This window comes from Sciurus carolinensis, chromosome 5, assembly GCF_902686445.1.
Source record: "Sciurus carolinensis chromosome 5, mSciCar1.2, whole genome shotgun sequence".
NCBI lineage: Eukaryota > Metazoa > Chordata > Mammalia > Rodentia > Sciuridae > Sciurus > Sciurus carolinensis.
Genome location: NC_062217.1, coordinates 37,525,191 through 37,548,385, shown reverse-complemented (window position 1 = coordinate 37,548,385; position 23,195 = coordinate 37,525,191). Strand labels below are relative to the sequence as shown.

The 23,195-nt window shown below is 35.3% G+C and overlaps 2 protein-coding genes across 3 annotated transcripts in view; one reads left to right on the top strand and one right to left on the bottom strand.

The window, feature by feature from the left end:
• Serpine3 (serpin family E member 3) overlaps positions 1 to 15,403 on the top strand; it is a 30,652-nt gene extending 15,249 nt beyond the window's left edge. Inside the window, exons 6-9 of the mRNA XM_047552293.1 lie at positions 5,506 to 5,606; positions 11,609 to 11,695; positions 12,166 to 12,249; positions 14,922 to 15,403. Coding sequence (XP_047408249.1) covers positions 5,506 to 5,606; positions 11,609 to 11,695; positions 12,166 to 12,249; positions 14,922 to 14,965 — 316 coding nt within the window. The 3' untranslated portion in view covers positions 14,966 to 15,403. The remainder of the gene's footprint in view (positions 1 to 5,505; positions 5,607 to 11,608; positions 11,696 to 12,165; positions 12,250 to 14,921) is intronic.
• An 865-nt stretch (positions 15,404 to 16,268) lies between these two features.
• Ints6 (integrator complex subunit 6) overlaps positions 16,269 to 23,195 on the bottom strand; it is an 84,528-nt gene continuing 77,601 nt past the window's right edge. For both annotated transcript variants that reach the window (XM_047552291.1, XM_047552292.1), the window contains 3 exons: positions 20,121 to 20,489; positions 18,518 to 18,611; positions 16,269 to 16,611 (listed from right to left, as the gene is read on the bottom strand). In XM_047552291.1, coding sequence (XP_047408247.1) covers positions 16,518 to 16,611; positions 18,518 to 18,611; positions 20,121 to 20,489 — 557 coding nt within the window. In that variant the 3' untranslated portion in view covers positions 16,269 to 16,517. The remainder of the gene's footprint in view (positions 16,612 to 18,517; positions 18,612 to 20,120; positions 20,490 to 23,195) is intronic.

Below are 23,195 nucleotides of genomic sequence, written 5' to 3'. Positions count from 1 at the left end.
ACACCTAGGAATAGAATTCCTGAATCACTTGGTACCCCATTTTGAGGAACTTCCAGAATGTTTTCTAAGTGACTACACCATCTTACATGTCTTCAAGTTATCTGTGGGTTACAATCTCTCCACATTCTTATCAACTCTGCTACTGTCCATTATTTCTTATACAGCATCTTAGTTGGTATGAAGTGGCATCTCATTGTGGTTTTTATTTGTATTTTCCTAATTATTAGTAATGTACAGGATATTTTATGCACATGTTGATAATTCATGCATTTTTTTGAGAAAAAAAAATCTATTTAGAGCCTTTTCCAATTTTTATTTATTTGTTTGTTTGTTTGGCTGGTTTGGTATTGGGGATTGAACCCAGGGGCACTAACCACTGAGAAACATCCTCAGTCCCATTGTATATTTGATTTGGAGACAGAGTCTTGCTAAGTTGCTCAGGGCCTCACTTTTGGCATTGAACTTCTGATCCTCTTGCCTCAGTCTCCCAAGTCGCAGGGTTTACAGGCATGTGCCACCACACCCAACTCTTTGTCCTTTTTTAAATTGGTTGTCTTTGTTGTTGAGTTGTAATCATTTTTCATTTATTCTAGATACTAGTCCCTCATTAGATATATGCTTTATAAATAGTATCTCCCATTCTGTGTGTTGTCTTTTCATTTTCTTCACCTTCAAAGCACAGAAGTTGTTCATTTTTAAGAAGCTTAGTTCATTTTTTTTTTCTTTTTCTTGTGCTTTTGATGCCATATCTAAGAAACATTGCCTAACCATGGTCACAGAGATTTATGTCTATCCTTTTTTTCCTAAGAGTTTTATAGGTTTATCTCTTATATTTAGGCTTTTGATCCATTTTGAATTAATTATTATACAGTTGACCTTTAAACAACATGGAAGTAAGGGAAACCAACTCCTTTGCAGTAGAAAATCTGTGTATAATTTTTGATCCCCACAAAACTTAATAACTAATAGCTTGTGGTTGACCAGAAGTCTTACCAATAAAGTAGAGTTGATTAACAAATATTTTGTATAATATGTGTATCACATGTGAAAAATCTGCTAGCAATCACTTTTTACTGAGATACCCAATGTAATGGAGAAATGACCTGCTCATGCAGAGATGAAAGGGTCATATGGTTATTTCAAGATGATATAATACTTGAGTTCACCATAATAACAATGGGAGGCATTACAAAAGCATTACATTAGAACAGAGTGTTCTACAGTTAATTTTATGTTGTTATGATTCATACTCCATCTTTGCATTTGTCTATGTTTCTCTGGATTGCAAATGGTACCATATACAGCGGTTTGTAATATGTCAAAGTTGTGATAAATTTTAACTTTTATAATGGATTTGCATACATCTTATGATAGTAAATGGTAAAATAGACTATTATTTATATATATATTGTGCATTCATGACATTTTTCTTAATGTTTTTGGTATTTCTAGACTATATATTTAGACTGAGATAGATTTTTTTCCCCCAAATTGTCACAAATCTCCAGAAAAGAAATGAAATGAAAATCCAATATAAGTGGACCTGTGCACTTCAACTGATATGTTCAAGGTTCACTGTTTATGGTATGATGTAAAGGTTTAACTTCATTCACTTACATATGGCTACCCACTTAATCTCAATATCGTTTGTTGAAAAGACTATCTTCCTCGACACCAGTGTCAAAATTAATTGCCAAATGTATACGTTTACTTCTGGACTCTCAATTCTGTTCTATTGGCATAAACATCAGTAACATACAGTTTTGATTACTGTAGCTCTGAGAAAGTTAGAAATCAGGAAGCATGTGTCCTTCAACTGTATTCTTCTTTTTCAAGATTATTTAACTATTCTTGACCCCTTGTACTTTCATATGAATTTTAAGATCGATTTACCAATTTCTTACAAAAAAGTCAATGAAATTTAGATAGGGATTGTGTTGAATCTGCAGACCACTTTGGGAAGGTATTGCTTTCTAATAAAATAAGTGTTTCAAGCCATCAATGCAAGAGGTCTTTCATTTAGGTCTGTTTCTTATAGCAATATTTTGTAGTTTTCACTGCACACGTCTTATACTTACACTGATGAATCTAAGTATTTTATTCCTTTTGATTCTATTGTAAGTGAAATTGCTACTATAGTTCTGTAGTATCATTTAAAGTCCAGATGCCTCTTGCTTCACTTTTCTTGCTAAGGATTGCTTTGGTTATTCTTGGTCTCTTATTTTTCCAAGTAAATTTCATGACTGCTTTTTCTGTTTCTATGAAGAACATCATTGGAATTTTAATAGGAATTGCACTAAATATGTATAGCATTTTTGGTATTATGGCCATTTTGACAATATTAATCCTGCCTATCTATGAACATGGGAGATCTTTCCATCTTCTAATGTCTTCTCCAATTTCTTTCTTTTCCATAGTTTTCATTGAAGATGTCTTTCATCTCTGTTAGATTGATTCCCACAGTGTTTTTGTTGTTATTGTCATTGTCTTTATTTTTCGAGACTAATGTGAATGGGATAGTTTTCCTAATTTCTCTTTCAGTTGATTCCTCACTGGTGTATAGGAACACAGTTGATTATGGGGTTTAATTTTATATCCTGCTACTTTGTTGAATTCATTCATGAGTTCTAGAAGTTTTCTGGAGGAGTTTTTTGGGTCTTCTAAATATAGAATCATGTCATTGGCAAAGAGGGATAATTTTAATTCTTCTTTTCCTATTTATATCCTTTAATTTCTTTTGCCTAATTGCTATGGTTAGAGTTCAAGGACTATATTGAATAGAAGTGGTGAAAGAGGGCATCTTTGTCTTGTTCCAGTTTTTAAAGGAAATACTTTCAATTTTTCTCCATTTAGAATGATACTGGCCTGGAGTTTAACAAATGTGACTTTTACAATGTTGAGGTATGTTTCTACTATCCGTAGTTTTTCTAGTGTTTTGAACATGAATGGATGCTATATTTTGTTATTTTCCTGCATCTATTGAGATAATCATGTGATTCTTGTCCTTCAGCCTATTGATGTGATGAACTACATCTATTGATTTCTGTATGTTGAACCAATCTTGGAATTATTTTCTCAATCTCATATTCACATTGTTCATTGCTAGTGTACAGAAACACAAAAGATTTTTATATTTCCATTTTGTATCCTGACACTTTGACAAACTCATTTTTTAGTTCTAATAGAGTGTGAGTGTGTTCTTTGGGACTTTCTGTATATGAGACCAAGACATCTATGAAAAGAGGTTTACTTTTTCTTTATAAATGCCTTCTATTTCTTTTTCTTGTGTAATTGTCCTGTACAAGGTAAAACAAGAGTGGTGAGAGTGGACATCCTTTTCTTATTCCTGATCTTGGAAAGATTTCAGTTTTTCACCACAATGGATTGTGCTGTGAGTTTTTTGTAGATACCCCTCATCAAATCAAAGAGTTACTTCATATCCCAAGTTGGTTGAGTATTTGATGTTTGATTGCTTTTAATCATGAAAAAGTATTGGATTTTATCAAGCTTTTTCCTGCACCTACTGAGATGATCATGTGATCTTGGTTCTTTAGTCTATTAATCTGGTGCATTATCTTAATTAATTTTCATGTGCTGAACCCAGCTTGAATTCCTGGGATAAAACCCATTTGGTTCTGGTGGGATTTATATGGTATGGATTCAATTTGCTAGTATTTTGTAGAGGACTTTACATCTATATTCATAAAGGATATTGGTCTATAGTTTCTTCTGATATCTTTTTCTAGTTTTGGTAAATGACAATTTTTTGTTTTTCTTTTACTGAAGCTATTAATATAGCATTTCTTCTTGATCTACTTCTGTAGTCATACAAGAAAATCACTTTAATCTTTTGTAGTCACAATTCACTTTCACTGCTGTTCTTAGTTTACTAAAAATGTTACTATTAAGTTTTATCATCCACCTTAATCACCGTACTTGGTTTCCAAGAGACATGAACTCTTTTTCAATATCATTGAGAAACAATAATAAGACCACAATGGCCACAACAGGTGCATAGGTTGTGCTGGGCGTTGTTCTGAACACTTGACAAGGATACTTTATTTAATCCTCACAACCCTACAAGCAAGAACCCCTATTATGCTCATTTTATAGATGAGGACATTGAGACAAAAAGAGGTGAAGTCACTTGCCCCAGAAGGGAAATAACTACTCCCTTACTTATAAAGAGTTTGGGCCAGGATTCAAATTCAGGCTCTGGATTCTCGAACACATGCTTTTAATCACTACGTTTTAGCATTTAGAGTTTTTCAAAGTGTTTCAGTACTTAAGAAAATTTCAGAAGAGATGATCCAAAGGTTTTTGAAAACTGTCAGCATACTTGGAGGAAGCACATACCTTTTTTTGAAACTATTCTGAAAGTCCAAAAGACACTTTGATGAGAAAGTCTGCTACTTTTGCTTAAAACATTAGTCACATTGTCTCATAGAGCAATGAGACCTTTGATATTAAATGGTCCTGTCCAGTATTTTTACTCTCTGGTGAATTCTGTCTGGTTTATAGGAAAAAACCATCTAGATTCCACTTCAAACTTCTTTTCCAAAGAAAAATAGCAGCCCACTGAAAGGATCTTACAGTGGTAAATCTTAAAAGGCCTTGCCCTTGGGGAAATATTGTAAAGTTAGTGTGCTGATACTTGCTGCTCACAAGGATAACCAAGGTCACATTCCTTTTCTGTTCTGCATCAAGGCACACACAACACACAGCAAACATGAAAATGTCTTATCCAATATAAACATAGTAAGAAAGACACTCTACTAATTGTCAATTGGTCAATCACTTCTTTTCTGCACCTATGTGTGTGATGCCATCTGGAATGGGAGGTAACAAAGTGCAGATGATCAGAACTGGGACTCTGCACTCACACTGTCTTGCTCTGAATTGAGGTTCCCCACATCCTCGCTAGATCATCTTGGGCAGCCTCAATTTTTCCATCTATAACATGAGATAATAATAGCATAGTTATATGAAGATGAAATGAGATAATCTATACAAAGCTCCATCATGGTGCCTAGAACAATGTAAGTGCTCATTAAATATTACTAAGAAAGAAAAATGAACTTGGATAACCTCTCTTCATGGGTAGTTTATCATGAAGAATGGTAATAGGAAGCAGAATGTTCTATACGACATTAGAGTAGAACAAAATGTTAATGGAGCTTTAAGAACCAAGGTCACAAAACAGCTGGAGAGAAGAGAAGAGGGTAACAATTGAGGAATCTTTAATCATTAAAAGGTAATCAAGGGAAAAGGGGGAAATATGGAATGAACAGCCTGGGCAAAGGCACAGAGGTGGGAAACAGCTGTGAGCAGTCAGACTGGTCAAGGGGTAGTGCTTATGGGAAGAAGCAATGGAAGATAACAGCTGAAACTAAGTCTGGTGGACCTGACTTCCAGGTTAGAACTCTGGGCTTCGTGAGGTGTGTATGAAAGCATATTGAGTTGGAATTGCAAATGAAAGTTGATGATTTGCTCTTATTTTTTTAGATTTAGGATCCAAAATCAATTCGACTTAAAGAGCATTTTAAGTTCTTGGGGAGTCACCGATCTTTTTGATCCACTCAAAGCTAACTTAAAAGGAATTTCAGGTAACAACAATTCTTCCAAGTTTTTTGGTGTTACGTTTGGGATGGTTTTGTTATACTTCGATTAAGGGGCCAGAATCAAACAAACAGCATATAAAAGGATAAAATGCTTGGCTTTACATAAGAATGGGCTGCTTTTGATAACAGTCAAATTTGTTAGACTTGGTGGGGGCAGGATATGCCTTGAGACCTCTCAGCACAGATTTCAGAGACCATTCACAATGCCATCAGTGGCCATGGGGCTCTGCTCATTGTCACTGGGCCTGTTGAGAGGCACAGGCACGCTGTCACACCAGCTCAGTTGCCCTCCTCGTTGCCTCCTCTCCCATCCTCAATCCCTATACCTCCTCAAGATGAGCTGAGCTCGAACTTTCCCCACATCTTCCAAATATCATTTCCTCAAATTACTCATTCTCTTATAACCTTGCTCTAAAATATTCTTTCCAACATATGCTTTGAATTTCTTTGCCCATAGTTGACATGCTTTTACCAATCAAAAGGGCTGTGTTTGCTTGTGATCTGAACTTACATCAAACATAAAAGAGAGCAGAATGCCAGAACTTATATTCCAGAATCTTCTCAGAAGACCATTGGCTAAACTATTGCCAACTCAAAGGCTCAGGTTTGTTTCTACTCTGGATGGTAAATTATCTACATGAAGATGAAACCATATAGCAGGCAGGCATTCTCATTGGCCTTGACATTCCCCTTGTCTGATAAACTTGAGAATCACTATTTTGAATGTTAGACCCTCATAACACAGGCAAGTATTCTAAATCTTTGTTCAGAATCTCCTTCTTAAGCAATCATAGAGAATAACAGGAGTTTGATGTATAAGACAAGACATGACTTGGGCTTTAGATGTAACCAGTTGAATGGCAGTTACTTATCAAAGAGAACACAGGAGGAAGGGTCTAAAGTGTTAAAAATTCAACACTTTGGGATTGGGGGTGTAGTTCCATGGTAGAACATTTGCCTAACATGTGCTAGGTCCTGGGGTAACCCCCAGTACTGCAAAAAGAAAAAGACAAACAAACAAAAACCCCTCTGTCCTTATTGCCTAAATATGCAGAGATAGTAAAAGCGATAGTCAAGTTTGGCCACAATGCCCAAGACAATATTGTTGACTTGGCAATTGACTCAACCAGAAATATTCCTTAGTGACACTTCAGGGAAAGGAAAAATACTACAGTGAAAAGATCAAAGGACAGAAAGGAGCAAGGGATGAAGAACCTAAGTGAAATTTATCTTCAATAATGTGCAAAATCTAATTGTACTCTCTTCTTGAGACTCCAGAGTTCTGCTATGGCATCCTGTTGCTGACAGCAATTCTACTTTTCTTTTGATCATCCAAATTCAACTTTAGGACCTTGAGTGTAATACCCAGCTGCTCCCTGCCCCCACCCCACAAGAGAGGGTGTGTGACATTTTGATCTTTTTGTCCACACCACTATATTCAATTAATCGCTACAGCTTACTGATCGTTCCTTCATAACTCATAGATCTTTCTCCTTTATGTCCTAGAAGGACATGCTAAAATGCCATCAATCTAGTATCTTCAGATAGGACTAACCTTAACTACATCCTGTAGCCCCCACATTGGTAAAGACATTCAAGGTTCATAAGCTCTAACAAGTCACCCAGTTTTAAAAGTAACTGTTTGGACTCCTCACCTTTTATTCTTTTTTTCCTAATACAGTTTAAGTCTGCTTTTATCTGTTCAATCCAACAGAAATATAGGCTTATGGATCTGGTTTATTAAATAGTTACCCAGCAGTTTCCACATGTCAAATGCAAAGCTCATATTCATGTTTCCTACTGACAAGACACACCAGTCTTATAACCTTCTCCCATTAAGTTTTGGCCCTTTAGGACAGGAGTCAGCAAATGATGGCCAGCCACCTGTTTTTATAAATAAGTATTATTGAAACCCTGCCATTCACATTCAACTACAAATAATTTATGCTTTACTACTACAAATGTGGAGTTGAGTTGTACCGACAAACACCTCAGGGCTCACACTAAACTTTCAAAATCTGGCATGATATAGAAAAAGTTTGCCAACTACAGTATTGTTTTCCCATGACCATTTTTAAATATAATCAAAGACTAGTCACATCTGTGTCCAAATGGGCTTCTAGCTTCGTTCTTGGGACAGGGCCACTGAACCTCTCCAAGAAAGTTCCTTCATTTCTAAAATGGAGGTAGCCATCACCGACCTCACTTCTTAATTATAGAAATGAAATGACTTTATAACAAAACATCTGCAGAGCATTTACCAGAAAGGACGTGATGGGGAAATGCTGACCTGCCTTCCTTCAATTAACAAGGGGTCACCAAGCAGTTTTGTACTATTGATGGAAGTCCAACAGTCACAAGGAATATTTGGCCTTTTTTCATTTAGTTCAAAGTCCTGAATCGTTTTACTCAAGTTCTCCTTCCCTATCTAAAAGTCACCTGTCTCTTCTTTGTAACAAATCCTTTTTTGCTGTTTGAAAGAACTGACTCAATATCATTTCAAGACTCAATTGAACCCAAGGCACAATTTCCCCCCCTAGACACTAGGTGTTATGAAGCTTTTGAGAGTAATTCTAGTCTCATTCACAGTAAAGAGACCAAGCAGAATCTTCTTGAGTACTTCCTTTAGGATCAGCAGGTTTTGATACAAATAGATCCATGTCCTTTAGTCCAGGAAACATTCCTTGTATGCAAACACGAAAATCTAAACTTACTCTTTGCTTTTATAAGTGAGTAATCAGTTTCCAATCTCTGCTCAGTTAACAAGTAGAAGTTCTCTGTTACTATGGCTTCAAATGAGCAAACCCATGAGTTAATATATGCCACACCAGCTATTTGGTCAGAGTTTCACAGAGAGAAGTAATGAGTGAACTAGAAATGGAGAAAGAAACTAAGCCACAATCTAAGTTCAGAGGCCATCTCAGATTCCTCTTAGCTCTGTTCCTCTGTATACTGGGCTAGGTCCTACGTGAAATTCACACACATGCATCCTCTATCTCCTAGGAGCTAAATGACAAGAAGATGAGAAAGGTAAGCTAGAAGCAAGTTCTGGCAAAAAACAAACAAAAAACAAAACACCCCAAACTTTTTAAAAGCCACTACCTGTACAAAATAATTGGAAAGACAAAAGAAACAGCAAATTATGCTTGATGAGTTGAGAATCATTAAATATGAATATCATTTTGCAAATCTCACATTTACAGAGTCACATTATAAAGACTCCTAAACCTTTTGTGAATATGAGCAACCATACACAAAATAATAATGGTCTCCATCAACAAAGTAGGTGGGGGAACTGAAACAATCACTTGGGTGAGGCTTGCTGTGCCCTTGTGGTTCTACACACTAATCAACCTTCCGTTATAGGTGTAATCCCTTTAAAGAACATGAAGGACCATTCCTTTATGGGGGAAATGAGACAAATGAATGGTTGTGAGGGTTGTCTATTATTAATTCATCCAATAACTTACCACATATACCTTAACAAGATTATGCAAGTTCAGCAAAGAAGTATTTAAAGTAACTAGGACATCATTTCTGCTTTCTAGTGCTGACAATCTAAAAAGGAGGGTAAGCACTGGTAGAAGATGTTAAGGAAGAGGAGTGGGAGTATGACAGAAGGGAGGGCAGGAAAGGGTCCACTCCTCTGCTTTGGATATTGAAATGTATTACAGGAGTGAGTGGGTTTATGGTGGCCTACAGTTTCCTAGAATGCTAGTCCAGTAAATCTGAAGACAGGGGATGGTATAGTTTTATGGTTAAACACTAAGTACTATAAACCTCCTGAAGACTTTAATTGTGAACATCACAATTCAGTAGCTCTGAGAAGTGCCCTAACTCAAAGCAAGAGTGCAAAACAGTTTAACCTATGTCTCTCACATTTAACTGTGGAAAAGCACCAAAAAATGATTTGGAGAAAACAGGTCTATGTGGTCTTCAATGACACTAAGCTGCCAACACTTCAGAGAGAAAAAGGCCAGGAAATCCCTTCATGTTCAGGTTGATTTCATGAGTTGCATAACATTTCAGTAGCTACTTAACAAAAGTAAGCAAACAGGGATGTGTAATCCAAGATCAAAAGACAAACTCAAACTCACAGAATCTCCCAAATTATCATTTTTATCATGCTTGTTTTTTGAAATGTCAGCTCTTGACAGAGAAAAAATGTAAGAGATGCTGATATTGAGATGATAGGTTAAGGGTCTTGGCTTATGGCTGACAATTATTGTACTATTTCTGTAGTAAAATTGAGAAAACCTGTTTAAATGAAACTCTTCACTTACAATTTCAAGACATTGGAGTAACCCAACCTATCTTCCTGAAGACATCCATACCAGTTGGCCCCATTTCTCACACTGTGCTAGGGTACCTAGATATGTGCTGACTATATTTTAGCCTAGGGGGAATTTCATAGTGAGACTCTGCTCATTTCATCAACATTTATTTAAAATGTTCAGACATCACACTCAACAGTAACAAAGTCACAGTAACCTTGTCATGACTATCAACGCATCATTCTTTATCCAGAAGTTCTTTTTAATTCTGGCACTGTGCTTGCTCAATGAGCTTGTAGGAGGGGCTAATTATTGACAAAGAAATTTCTTTTCTCAAAGGTCCTGCAGAAAAAGACCAACTGCTAAATAAATCAGATTCTTCACTGGTGCCAAATGAACTGTTTTTCCCTTCCTCTGGCCCTTTTCTGTCCCTTCCCTGAGGCTGGCAAATGATTGTTCCTTACAGGGACTATAGCTAAACTCACAGTACCTAGATACACCTTAAATACAAGATGGGTAAAATGCTGCAAATATTCTGGGGTGGTTTTCCCACATGACATTCATGAACCACTTCCGGTAGGTGCATGACTGAGGCAAATGAAGTAGTCTTAAGAACAAACAAAAAGCTCCCTTGAAATATATACATTAAAATGACTATTCTAATACTCAGGCTACAGATTCCTCTCTGTTGGCATGCTAGAGTTGACTAGAACACTTTCTAAAAGGTGGCAGTGTTTGAGTGGAGGGAGGGGTGGGGTGGAAATGGGCTTTGAGTCTTAAAACCTGAATGTTTCCAGTTCTGCTTATCAGATATATGATCTCAGATGTAACAGTTGCTAAAGTTTCTTCTTTAAAGATGCTGTCTTTCATTCTCTATTCCATAAACTACCATTTCATCCTTAGAGAATTGTTTTAAAATGGTTAATTTTTAAATTATAGAATTCTGTCACTTCCTCCCAAGTTATCACTCACAGTCCCAGTTGCTAAGCTTAAATCTTTGAGACTGTTAGAGCACAGAACAATTAGACATTCCTATTTTCTCTGCAGATTTGGGCCCAAGAGGCAACTGATTCACAGAATGCAGCTGTGCAATATTATACACATTTTTAATACAGTGAATTATGCCTCTTAAAGCTAAAACCCTGTAACTTTACCATTTAAAAGTAGCTCAGTGGTAGAGCACTTGCCCAGCACACACAGGCCCCACGTTAGATCCCCAGCACCACAAAATAAAAAAATAAACAGGGTTGCATAAAAGTGACTGTTAAAATGCAATCCAAGAAGGCATTCAAGTGAAATCATCACAGTAGCTTAATGAAAATGATTACTGGGCTACACAATCTGCCTTTTACACCCTGATGATTCTTATCATTAAAGTTTTAGAAATATTGGCTGAAGGAAAGATTTTAATGTTAACTTGAAGTCCCTTTTGAAAATTAACTATTGAAAATGTGGGACAATGCCTGAATATTAATTTGGAGGGGGGGTGGGAGGGAAGTATTAGATAAATTTAACAAATTGAAGTTTTTGAAAGTTACATAAAAATATTGAAACTTGATAATTTTCTAAACAATTTCTCCCTAATTACACAGTAAGCAGTAATGGAAACTAAGTTTGAAGTACATTCTTTCAAAATGTATTCAAATATTTAAGACTAAATGCCTGGAAATGTGTAAATAAGTGAATCACATTTTTATCCTTTCCTGGGGCCAGGCCAGGATGGCATTTATGTTTCTGAAGCAATCCACAAAGCCAAGCTGGAGGTTTCAGAGGAAGGCACCAAAGCATCAGCAGCCACAGGTATGTCCAGAAATCCCCATCACACGCTTGCCCCTACCTTTGCTGAATGTGGCCAGTTGCATCCGTTCTAAATCTTTCCATTAAAAACCCCAGTCCAGAAGTTAGTATTTTTCAAAAAGAAATGTGGAACAGAAGGCAAAATCTTTTTGAAAAATGATGGGAGAAAAGGGATTCATTTTGAAAGGGATCTATGGCATCATCCCATAAACAAGGAATAGAATCATTTTAAAAATGTCCTTCTATAAGGAATTTATTCCATGGAATCTTTGGAAACAAGAGGCTTAGTTGTTATCTTTTATTCTTATTTTTCCCTTTTGCACCCATGTTAACACTAAACAATGAAATGTCATAAGGATGCTTTGATTTCTTTCAAAAAATCAAGATATATAATTGACTTTTTATCCAATTTAAATAGTGATATTCTGAATAACAAATACAATAGGATTCTTTCATTCTTACTTTTCTTGCAGCTCTGTTGTTACTGAAAAGGTCTCGGATTCCTGTTTTTAAAGCAGATCGGCCATTCATCTTTTTCCTGAGAGAACCCAGCACAGGTATTTTTTTTATAGGATTGAGATAATTAAATATTTATCAGTATCTCTCCAGCAACAAAGGCTCATCTGTTCACTACAGCCTAAAACAGGCATTCTTCTAGCTGTTTCTATAGTGTTTCAGACAATTCTCAGTTGCTGCGTCTAATATCCTGAAAGACTATTTCATAAGTACAAAGGAAACTATTATCCTCCATGTTTTCTGCATTTTTGTTCTCAGTTTATTTGTAGTTAATGTAGATTTTTTAAAAATTCCGTAGGTATCTACTTTTGGGAGACTAAGAAATCATGATGAAAGTTAATTTTTTTTTTTTTTTTTTTTTTTTTTTTTTGTGGCACTAGGGATTGAACCCAGGGCCTGGCAACTGCTAGGAAGTACTCTACCATTAAGCCTCACCCCCACCTCCAAATCCTGGCTTTTCTTCCCTAGCTTTCTTAACATTTAGTTGTCCCCTAGCTTTCTTAACATTTTAGAAAAAGACAGTTTCCTCAGGATCTGAGAATGTCTCAAAGAACTCCCCTAGTGACTCCAGAATTCTAGTGAATTCATCTGGATTTTTATGTTGTTCTTCTGTTTATCTTTCTCAAAAATCAAGTATTTATCTTAGAACTTTTAAGTCCCACTATACAATCAAAAATCCAAAGATGGCATGATATAGGCAATGCCTTATTTAGCACATCACAAAGACAAGCAGATGTCCCTTAAGCTTCAACAACATGAAACAAAATCTTTAAATTATTTCTCTTAATGTTCCTCCTCCCCCTCTGACAATATTTATCAGCCTAGGAAGGAAGAGATTCTCAGTAAAGAGTTGTTGGCAAGTCTAAACAGTGTATTAAAAAGCAATAGGATGGAACAAGACTAACAAAATGAAGCAAAGGTGGATCTACTTTAACTAAACATCAGGCATTACTTTTATTTATGGAGAGGAAAAAAAGTCAAAAGTTAGAATTATGAAAATTAAGCATAGTTTTACACAAATTAAGGAAATACTGTCAACATCATTTTATCTGAGAATCATTTGCATACTGCTATAACTTGCACTAGAAATGAACATTTTTGTGACAAAAAGGATGAAGATACTCTATTAAGGGATTATTTGGGGAGAAAAAGTCCATTGACAGAATATATCCACTTAGTATTTCACCATGATCAGCACAACCCCATTGTGATTAGATGAAAATGTCACTTATCACTTAGGAGAAGCAGCAGAGAGCCCTCTCTTAGAATACATGTCCAAAAAAAAAAAAAGACAAAAATGACAGGTTCTACTCTCGAGAAACCAAGATAAGGCTAAACTTGAACAGAAAGGTCATTGCCAAGCTGATAGCCAATAAAGATTGATGACAGTTGAAAGAGATTGTTTTTGGAATTCAACTGCATAAAAATGGTATACAATTCTTGAACTAGGAAATGACACACCACTGTTTCAATGGTATGAATTTTCAGAACTGCCTTAGCATTCAGAATGAAAATATAAGGCTAATTCAAAACTAGTTCATTAATCCACCACAAACCTAAGCATAGCCTTTGTGAATTTGTTTATATTTCTTTCTGGAAGGCTTTTGGTCACATCACACAAAGCAGAGAGGTTACTGACAATTACTGAGATTAGAAACTACTCCAAACTGACAAAGCTTAATGATAAGAGCAATTAATGAATCAATAGACAAATGGGACACACAGAAGAACACTTTTAAAAAGCAATCTAAAAACTTCAAGATTAACCTTTCAGAAAATATCATTTGTCCAGTGTAAGATCATTTAGGGATCTAAGAATTTAAAAGACGAGATATACCTGTCCCAGATATACTCTCCTCTCCTTTGCTGACAAGAATAATTCTCTTAAGTATTTCACTAAGTTAAACAACACATCTGTAGTTTTGTTTTGTTTTGTTTTATAAATGAAAGAAACCTGAGAGACATGAGATATTAAGCTTTGTTGTGATGGGTTTCAAACCCTGTCACTAGATTTTTGGCATGAGGTTGTGTCATGGAAGAGAGATAAAGGACAAAAAGAGATAGAATAAACTGATACTTCCAAGTCCCTCCAGGGTTTATTCTGAAAAATGTATTAAAGGTCAAGGGTCCAAAGAATTATTACCCCATAAGCAATCTGTGAAATGGAAATAACTGATTAAGAAAAGTTCAGTATTGCTGGGCATGGTGGCACATGCCTGTAATCCTAGCAACTCTGGAGGTTGAGGCAGAAGGATCACAAGTTTGAGGCCAGCTTCAGCAACTTAGCAAAGCCTTAAGCAATGTGGGGAGACTCTGTCTCAAAATAAAAAAGAGCTGGGGTTGTAGCTCAGTGGTAAAGTGCCCCTGGGTTCAAACCCCAGTACCAAAAGAACAAACAAAAAACTTTTTATTGGAATAATCTTTTTCATATATATTCTTATTAAGTATGAACTTCTTTTGAATGACTTCTAATGTCTTCTATTATTCAGAATCTTAATACATAAAATTTAAGACCAGACAGTACATTCTGGATTTTGTTCAGCTCTTGCTGAATTTAGCAATGTAACTGTGGGCAATTACTTTAATAACTCCAACTATTAAATTGTATCTTGCTTTACTTGAAGTTATTTTGTAAAGGTTAAAAAAAAGTTTCAGAGAATTGCATATGAAAATACTATTTAATGTTACAGTAAATGCTTCTTTTTCTTGACAGGGTTTGTCTTCAGTATTGGGAGAGTTTCAAATCCCCTTGACTAAATTAGCAGATCTCAAGAATGTTCTACATTTTCATGTGTTTTTCTTCATAAAAAGTTACAATTTCATTTTGCTATACCCTTGACATTTAAAAAGTATTCTGATAAAAGTGTAAAAAGATAAGGGTATGTGATTTTTGAATATTATGAACTTAAAAATACTTCAATTTTATAATTTTATAGATATATTTTGCCCTCTCAATTCAAATCTAAAAATTTAACCTTTTCTACTAGTTACCCTCAAAACCACTAAAAGGCACAGCAGTGATCTATGAATGGTGAATCTGTCAAGTCACAGGATGGCATCCTCAATATGGATAAAGGTCACATTGGAGTGAGGGTGGAGAATGGATGGGTTCGGTTTTCTTCAGCCTGTGTAACTCAGAGGGAATGCAAAATGAGCAAAATCGTCTTAAATTGGTTTCCTTTCCAATTAGCTTCTAAATAAAATTGAGAGTTTAAGTCTGAGAGTGCAGAGCAGAATGAAGAGTTTCCCTTCTAAACCTCTAATACTATGTCATGCACTGACTTTTGTAAACTTCACATGGCATCAAACTGCTAAAGGTTAGCCATTTCAGAGTACATAGTATTCCCCAAACTTACCACTCCCTAACTAACAACTTCAAGTTAGTACCAGCCACAATCCTAGTGAGAAAGGAAAAGGGGTTCAAGGGAGATAAGGAAATCAGTAACTTCCAAAGTTGTCCGCTTTTTAAAATAGCTTTTAGAGTCTGTCTATCTGCTGCCACAGGCATAGTCATTTCCATTATGCAGACAGAAATGGGAGTATGTTGATGTGGCCAACAAAAGCTATGAACATATAGTAAAGAGACAATGTAGATCATGTAACAAGTAATTACAGTTAGGTTTAACAAATATGAACTTTGAGTGGTGTGTATTCCAATGCTATAAAGCAAGGCCTTTAAAATTTTAAATTCCATTGTCTAATAAGGATGTTTTAAAATGATGATTTTGAATGTGATTATTTCCTAAACCACACAAGAGTAAAATAGAGCATTTATTGATGGAATAACAAAAGTGCTTTTCTTAAATATTCTTCAAAATACATTTGTACAACTTACAATAATATATCCAAAATAACTGTATATACAAAACATTACCTAGTTTTAACGTATGTGCTTTTTTCCCCAAAAATTACAAAGTAACTTCTTTTTAATTTTTTTTTTTTTTTTTTTTTTTTTTTTTGGCAAAGTTCAACCTTAACAGAGGTGACAATTTTAAAGGTTGGTTTAAGAAAATAGAACCTGAGGGAAATTGACACGCAAGAGTCAATGACAAGCAAGAGATCTGGAGGAATATTTTTAGTTTGTTAAATAAAAATGTTTTTTAGAGTGATACTTTTCACATTACAAAAATAAACCAAAATGAAGAAAAGGTCACTGTAAAATGATGGAAAAAGGATCTGTAGATTTGCTTTTAGTATTTCAAATAGCCAACAATGCATGTCAAAAAATGAATGCAAGATCACAACAGTCTTGTATTTACTTTGTATTTGGAGAAGATAGTGAAATAAGTGGCCACATTCTTATTTTCCTTTAATTGCTATTAATATGGTTGATCTGATTGGCTCTTCGATGAATTTCATCCAAGAAGTTCTCCAGTTGTTCTATTAGCATTCGTTTTTTAAACCTGTTTGAAAAAACAAAAACAAAAACAAATAATAGTGTTCTCAATTACTTCTTAAAGGATAATATATCCCAGAATATACATTCTGAAAACGAAAAGAAATCTGCTTTTGGGAAGATTTTTTTAAAGTGAAATGGAAAAAATCGACACTATTACATGTCAAATCTATTGATGAAGATTTGTAAATTATTATTTATACCCAAACAGTATTATAATTTGTTTCTTCAATAAATCTAGACCTTCAAATAGAGAGAAAAAGGTTATTCTTCCTACAACCAAAGAGTAAAAGGGGGGGGCAAAGGGGATACTAACATATGCAAGCATTCCAAATACTCAAAATAGTAAAATTTCGGCTTGCAAAGTAATTACTGCACTATGTTTTTCTGCTCTTTAAAAGCTGAATGTTAAAAGGAATGTGAACAAAGCATGAATAAAACTCCCCACAAAATGGGAGAAATGAAAATTGGGCAGTTGCATTTATAAACAAGGATATTCTACTATCAATTTGGAAGTTAGCAAATCAAAGATAATAGGAAGCAATTAAACCTGTGTTAATTCTTGAAATTTTTAAATAAGTATAGATAGACTAAATTTGCACTCATCTACATAAATATAAATATCACTGATTTTTTTTAGAGTATCCCTAAACACTAGGCATTCCATTCTTATATTTGTAAAATAACACAAATAGTCACCATATTACACAACTCTCTAAAAAAGTGGAGTTCAGGTGCCAGTATTCTAGCTAAATCCAGGATAAAGTTTGAGTTCACCAGAAAAAAAAAGTTATAAAAAGCAGATTATATTAAATAGTCAAATTTGTATGAAAAATTACGGCCTTATCCTGATAAGCCCATGCTCTAGTCACTCAATAAAAGAAGAAGAAAAAATTAACTGCTTTGTCCAAAACTTTTATATATAGCATGAAAGAACCAGGGGACTATTAAGGATAGGTATATTTACATTTGAATTAGATGAAATAAATCCTAATGTTTCTCATACTAAAATTTAAGACTTCAAAGAAAAATAGAAAATGTTTTTAAGCTTGTACAACTATGCACTTCATAGTTACATTTACAACCTTGATCCACATTCCTTGTTTCTAAAGTACATAATCCTAGGCTACTGAAACACTCTGAATAAGGACCATTTGTTCAACTCTGGTCCCTTTGATTACATGTCTTCCCATGTATAAATATTGCCTTACTAGATTATTTCTAATCACCAACTTCTATTAATATGGAAAGGTGAAAAATTAAATGCTGTAAAATATAGACACAAAAAGCCACAGAGAAGGATGAAAAACAATATAGAAAATGTCTAGTCATTTGCAAGGAGAAAGTTTCATAATTCCCGAAGAATTTATGTATGGCTCTTTTTATCTCCCTGGGTGGTAATGGGTATTAAACCATTAAGCTACATTCCCAGCCCTTTTTTGTTTTGAGACAAGGATCTAATTTGCCCAGGTTGGTCTCAAACTTGCTATCCTCCTCCCATAAGCCACTGGGATCACAACTGGCAGTGTGACTATGTTTTAAGAGAATTTCTTATTGGGCATGGTGGCACACATCTATAATTCCAGCAGCTCTGAAGGCTAAGGCAGGAAAATTGCAAATTCAAAGCCAGCCTCAGCAACTTAGTGAGGCCCTATGCAACTTAGGGAGACCCTGTCTCTCCATAAAATATAAAAATGGGCTGGGGATGTAGCTCAGTGGACAAGCATCCTGGGTTCAATCTCTGGTACTCCCTGCCCCCCAAAAAAAGAACTACATGTCTATCTCTCATTGTGCCATATACATGGATAAACAACAAAAGTGCATACATAACAAATACTGTTAAAATACTGCCTATGTAAACTGGAAACTCATTTCAAAATCATCACTTCGTAATGCATAAAACTTAATTTTACCTTGAAGCTTCTTTAATGACGTTTTGTAAAAATATTAGTCTTGTTTGTAAACTGCCTTGCACATGCTTCAGTAAAGTGAAGATTCTTTCATATTCTTCAAACAAGAAAAAAAAATCAAATGGCTTTCATGTATACTCTTATTCAATACTTTTCCTCTTGCAGTTTTTTATATTAAGGTATACTGAGACAAAAAAATTCTACATAAAAATATCAGCATTCTTTAAAGATTTTATAGTGCATTTTAATATACATGTGAAAGAAAATATGTATCAATAAAGACTAACCAACTTGTCACGTATTTTGGCAAAAGCTCTCATTAAAGTTTTAAATATAAAGCTTGGACGGATGAATAAAGAGTTTTTCAGTAGTACCACTGAAAGATAAGAGGTGAATGGCTTTTACAAAAACCCCTCCTTATTAATTTAAATTCTAAATTACAACTACGTGTGGAGGTAAATGGAAGGAAAAAACACAAAAGATTATGGGTACTATTTCAATCTCAATTTTTCACATACAACTCTACCAAGGACTATAAACTCCTATAAGCCAAGAACTGAGTCTTAACCACTTCTGGCCTATCTACAGGTCATTGTACCATTACCATCATAGTAGGCAATTTGTTTACATCTTCTAAATGAGGATCAGTGATATTAAGATTTTCCCCCACAAAGTTCTTTTGTATTCATATAATACAAAGTTTTCATAATTTAAGTTTTTTGGCCTAAACATATTCTTGGTCACTACCATAGTTTAAATCTCAAACTCTTTTTCTTTATAATTATTTATTTATTTTTTAATTTTTTACAGACTGCATTTTGATTCATTGTACACAAATGGGGTACATCATTTCGTTTCTATGGTTGTACATGATGTAGATTCATACCATTTGTGTAATCATATATGTACACAGGATTGAGACATTTTATACCTGTGCCTATTCTAGACATTTCACATAAATCAAATCATAGAAAAATTGACTTTTGTAACTAGTTTTTTTTTGTCTTAACAGAATATGCTCAAGGTTCATCCATGTTGTAGTATGTATCAGATTTCTTTCTGTTTTAAATTTTTTAAACTTTTTATTTGTTCTTTTTAGATATACGTGACAGTATGTTGGGACTAATGACACGTTAACTCAGGCTGACTCCTTACTCCCTGGTGAGTGAGCAAGATCAAGGCCTCAAAGTCGATTTCAATAGTTAATGACGATAAAAATCTCAAACTCTTGATAGGCCTTAGGATGAGAACTTTACAGACATGAAGTTATTTAAAATTGACTATCTTTTTGGGCAATTTGCTGTATTAAAATTCCAGTTCCTGGTCAGAAGAATACTCAAGACTTTAGGTCCCTATTATAGTAGGAACTACATGTAATTTATCTGCATGGTCTTTAGCTTCTGGTCCTTGCTGCCTACCACACCTCATATCTTGGACATAGTCAAATATTCTGTTCGTCAGCTGAATAAAGAATCAAATTATAAGTAGCTCAGATATTGTTCAAGACTGATCTATAGAATCAGATAATATACTTTTAGTTAATTTGACTAGTTTTTTTGAGCACATACAGAAAATAAATCAGAGGTTTGTCTCTGACTATACATACTTCTTCCTGGCTTTCGTATCTCTTTCATTATTTGTGCTTTTAGTTCAGTATTGACCTCTTCATGGCTTCGACAATGCATCAATTTCTTTCCTTTATTGAGTGAAGAAGCTGGTATATTCTCTTCAGCACATTGTTCTTTATCTCTTGGCGGCTCATGATTTTCTAAAAATCCACCAACAGTGAGGTCATTCGTTCCTAAATGATCATGACCAAGAGCCTCTGTATGATTGGTTGGTCGTTCCAGTAAACTGCCTGAAGATGTTGAAAATTCAGTATCCATAGCATTTGGTGTAATGTCTGATGAAAGTTGGTCTGCAACATGATTTTCAACCACATCATCTATTGTTGAATCATTAGTGGTTTCTGAAACTAAATACAAAGATAAAGGGAAAAAAATTGAGAGCGAATATGAATATATACAATAAAGAAAGCTACAAAGAAACATCACTAAAGCAAATCACAACTGACTTCCTTGACAAATGCAAATTAACAAATAATGTGATTCTTAAGCCTTGCCAAAAATATGGTGGATTTCAATGTGAAGCATCCACAATACTTACAAGATCTGTACAACTTTTGCCCTTAAGGAAAAATATCAAAAACAAAGCCAATTTCAATCAGTTTTTAATTATCTGCCTTATTCTTTGGCAATTTTATTGAACAAGTAGCTTTTCAATAATTTAGAGAAAAAATGACTAAAATTATCATGATCATCTTTACCTTAGAGAGCCCTAGCTCATTCCAATCTACCTCTGCATTGTATCTCTACCTATTATCAGAGACAAAAATAAACAGTTTATACTATGACCAGTTTATACTATTCCAAATTCTACAGGGAACATACCAAACAGGTCATATATATTTCATAGTACATGCTATTCTTATAACCATCCATCTAGACCACAAAAATTGAGCAATGCAAAGCAACCCGGTGCCCACTTCAGCTCATTAGACCTATATGCCTGAAAGCTTGCCCCTGAACACCAGATAATTAGACTTGCTCCCCACAGAAAGCAGCTGAATTCTAAGTTCTCTGATTGTTCGTTCACCAACTTCCAGGATACCATCTGAATTCCTCTCTCCTGTCCCAAATGTAAATGTCCTATTTACTACCTGGAATAGAACTGCTTTCTCTCACACTGTCTCCAAGGGTGATTCCTTCATGTCCCAGTGTAATTTCAAGATTTCTCCTATGTACTCTTGCAACAACTCTTGCTTTTTTGAGGCTGAATATTGCCACCTATCCTCTCTCTTCTCATCACTCCGTCTTCATACTGAATCCAGGACACATGCCCTAGCCACTGATATTTCTAATACCTGGTTCACAGTCTACCTGCCAAATCCCTCCTGACATAATTCTAGGTCCTTACTACTCAAAGTGTGGTCAGTGAACAAGTGACAATAGAATCATCAAAGACCTTCCTAAAAATGCTCATCTTGAGTCCCACCCCAAACTGAATGAATAAGAACTGGTAGTTTAACTCTCTTGCACATTAAAGTTAAGAAGTGCTATGGTGACCAATGTCTAAGAGTTCACCTATCAAGAACCTGGCCTATCATTGATCATTTGATGTCATTGCAATTGTGATGGATGTTTGTTTTTTTTTTTTAATTTTAAATAAACTATGAAAATACTCCCCCACCCCACCCCACCCCCAAAAAAACCTGGCTTCATCAATCCCCAGTTTCTTATCTCCAAAGAACTTTCTCCACTTAACATTTTTGCCTTTCCTATCCAACACAAATCACAAATTCAGGGATGAAGGTGCATAACTCTGACCTCTGCAGTACTCATACCTCTGGGTCTTTAACACAACCACACTTTTACTCTAGCAATTCCTCTGCTTTCCCCCTGTTAATCACATCCCTGCAAGATAGCCACTTTCTTATCTATCAGGCTGATCTCCCATAATCACTTTTTACCAATGTTCCAATTCTCTACTTCTATTGTCCTTGTATAGCATTTGCTAGGCAAAACCCTAGATTTGTTGACTTGCTCATCTGCTTGCTCCAGACATGCATTTGGAATGACCAGCCCTGCCTAGAAAAATAGGGCCCAGTTCTACCAAGTGGTCACACAATCACCATCCGTACTTGGATCTTCAGCACTGAATAGCAATCACGACCAGGTCTCTCTCCCAACAAGTAATACATTCCTCCACTCTTCAAATCTGACTTTCCCAATCTCCCCTTCTCTGCAGTATATCACCTCCTACTGCGCAGAGGAAAGAAAAGCAAAGCTGTGGACCAGAAACTTTCCTCTACTTCCCCTTAATCTGTACCCAGACCCCTTCTGTTCAGTGGAAGCAGCATTCTTTCATAGCACTCTGGATCATTTCCTCTTGCCCTCTCAGTGACTTTGCACAGATTAGGTCTTCGATTGTCTTCACTTAACCTCTCCTTTTCTACTGGTTACTTCATATCAGCACTTAAATACTTAAAAACAAAAATCACTACTTTAAATCAGATGAGCCCTTCTAGCTAGCATTCACTTTCCCCATCTACCCTTTACAGCTAAACTTCTTAAACTGGTTGTTTATACTCATTGTCTTTATTTTCTCACTTCTCATTTCTCTCTGTACCTTCTTTTTTAAGGCTTCTGCCTGCTTTATTCCACAGAAATTGTGTTAAAACAGCCAAAGAGCAACAGATCTAATCTCTCAAATGGTCTCTTTTTTAAGTAAGTGAGATCACCAACTATTCAATTCTCTTTCATTTTAGTTTTCACAACATTAAATTCTTTCCTATGTTTTCCTATCTCTTGGATTCTTCCTTCTCAATCTCCTTTTCTGTCCTCTCTCCTCTTAACTTGGGCATTTTCAAAGTTCTGTTCTCGGCTCTTTTTTTTCTCTACTGTTTTCCTCACTGCAATGGGTGGTAAGCTATCTCCCAAACCTACCCTTCTAGACCAAATGTCTTCTGTGTCCCAAATTCATATTCATCTTTGGATCTTTCCTTGCCTATCTAATATGCATTTCTAAACTAAATTCAGATGTCACCTCTTCTTGTCTACCCAGTGTGTTTTAAGACAGAAGCCTGACTCCTCCTTTGCCCTGACCCCAACATTCAATCAAT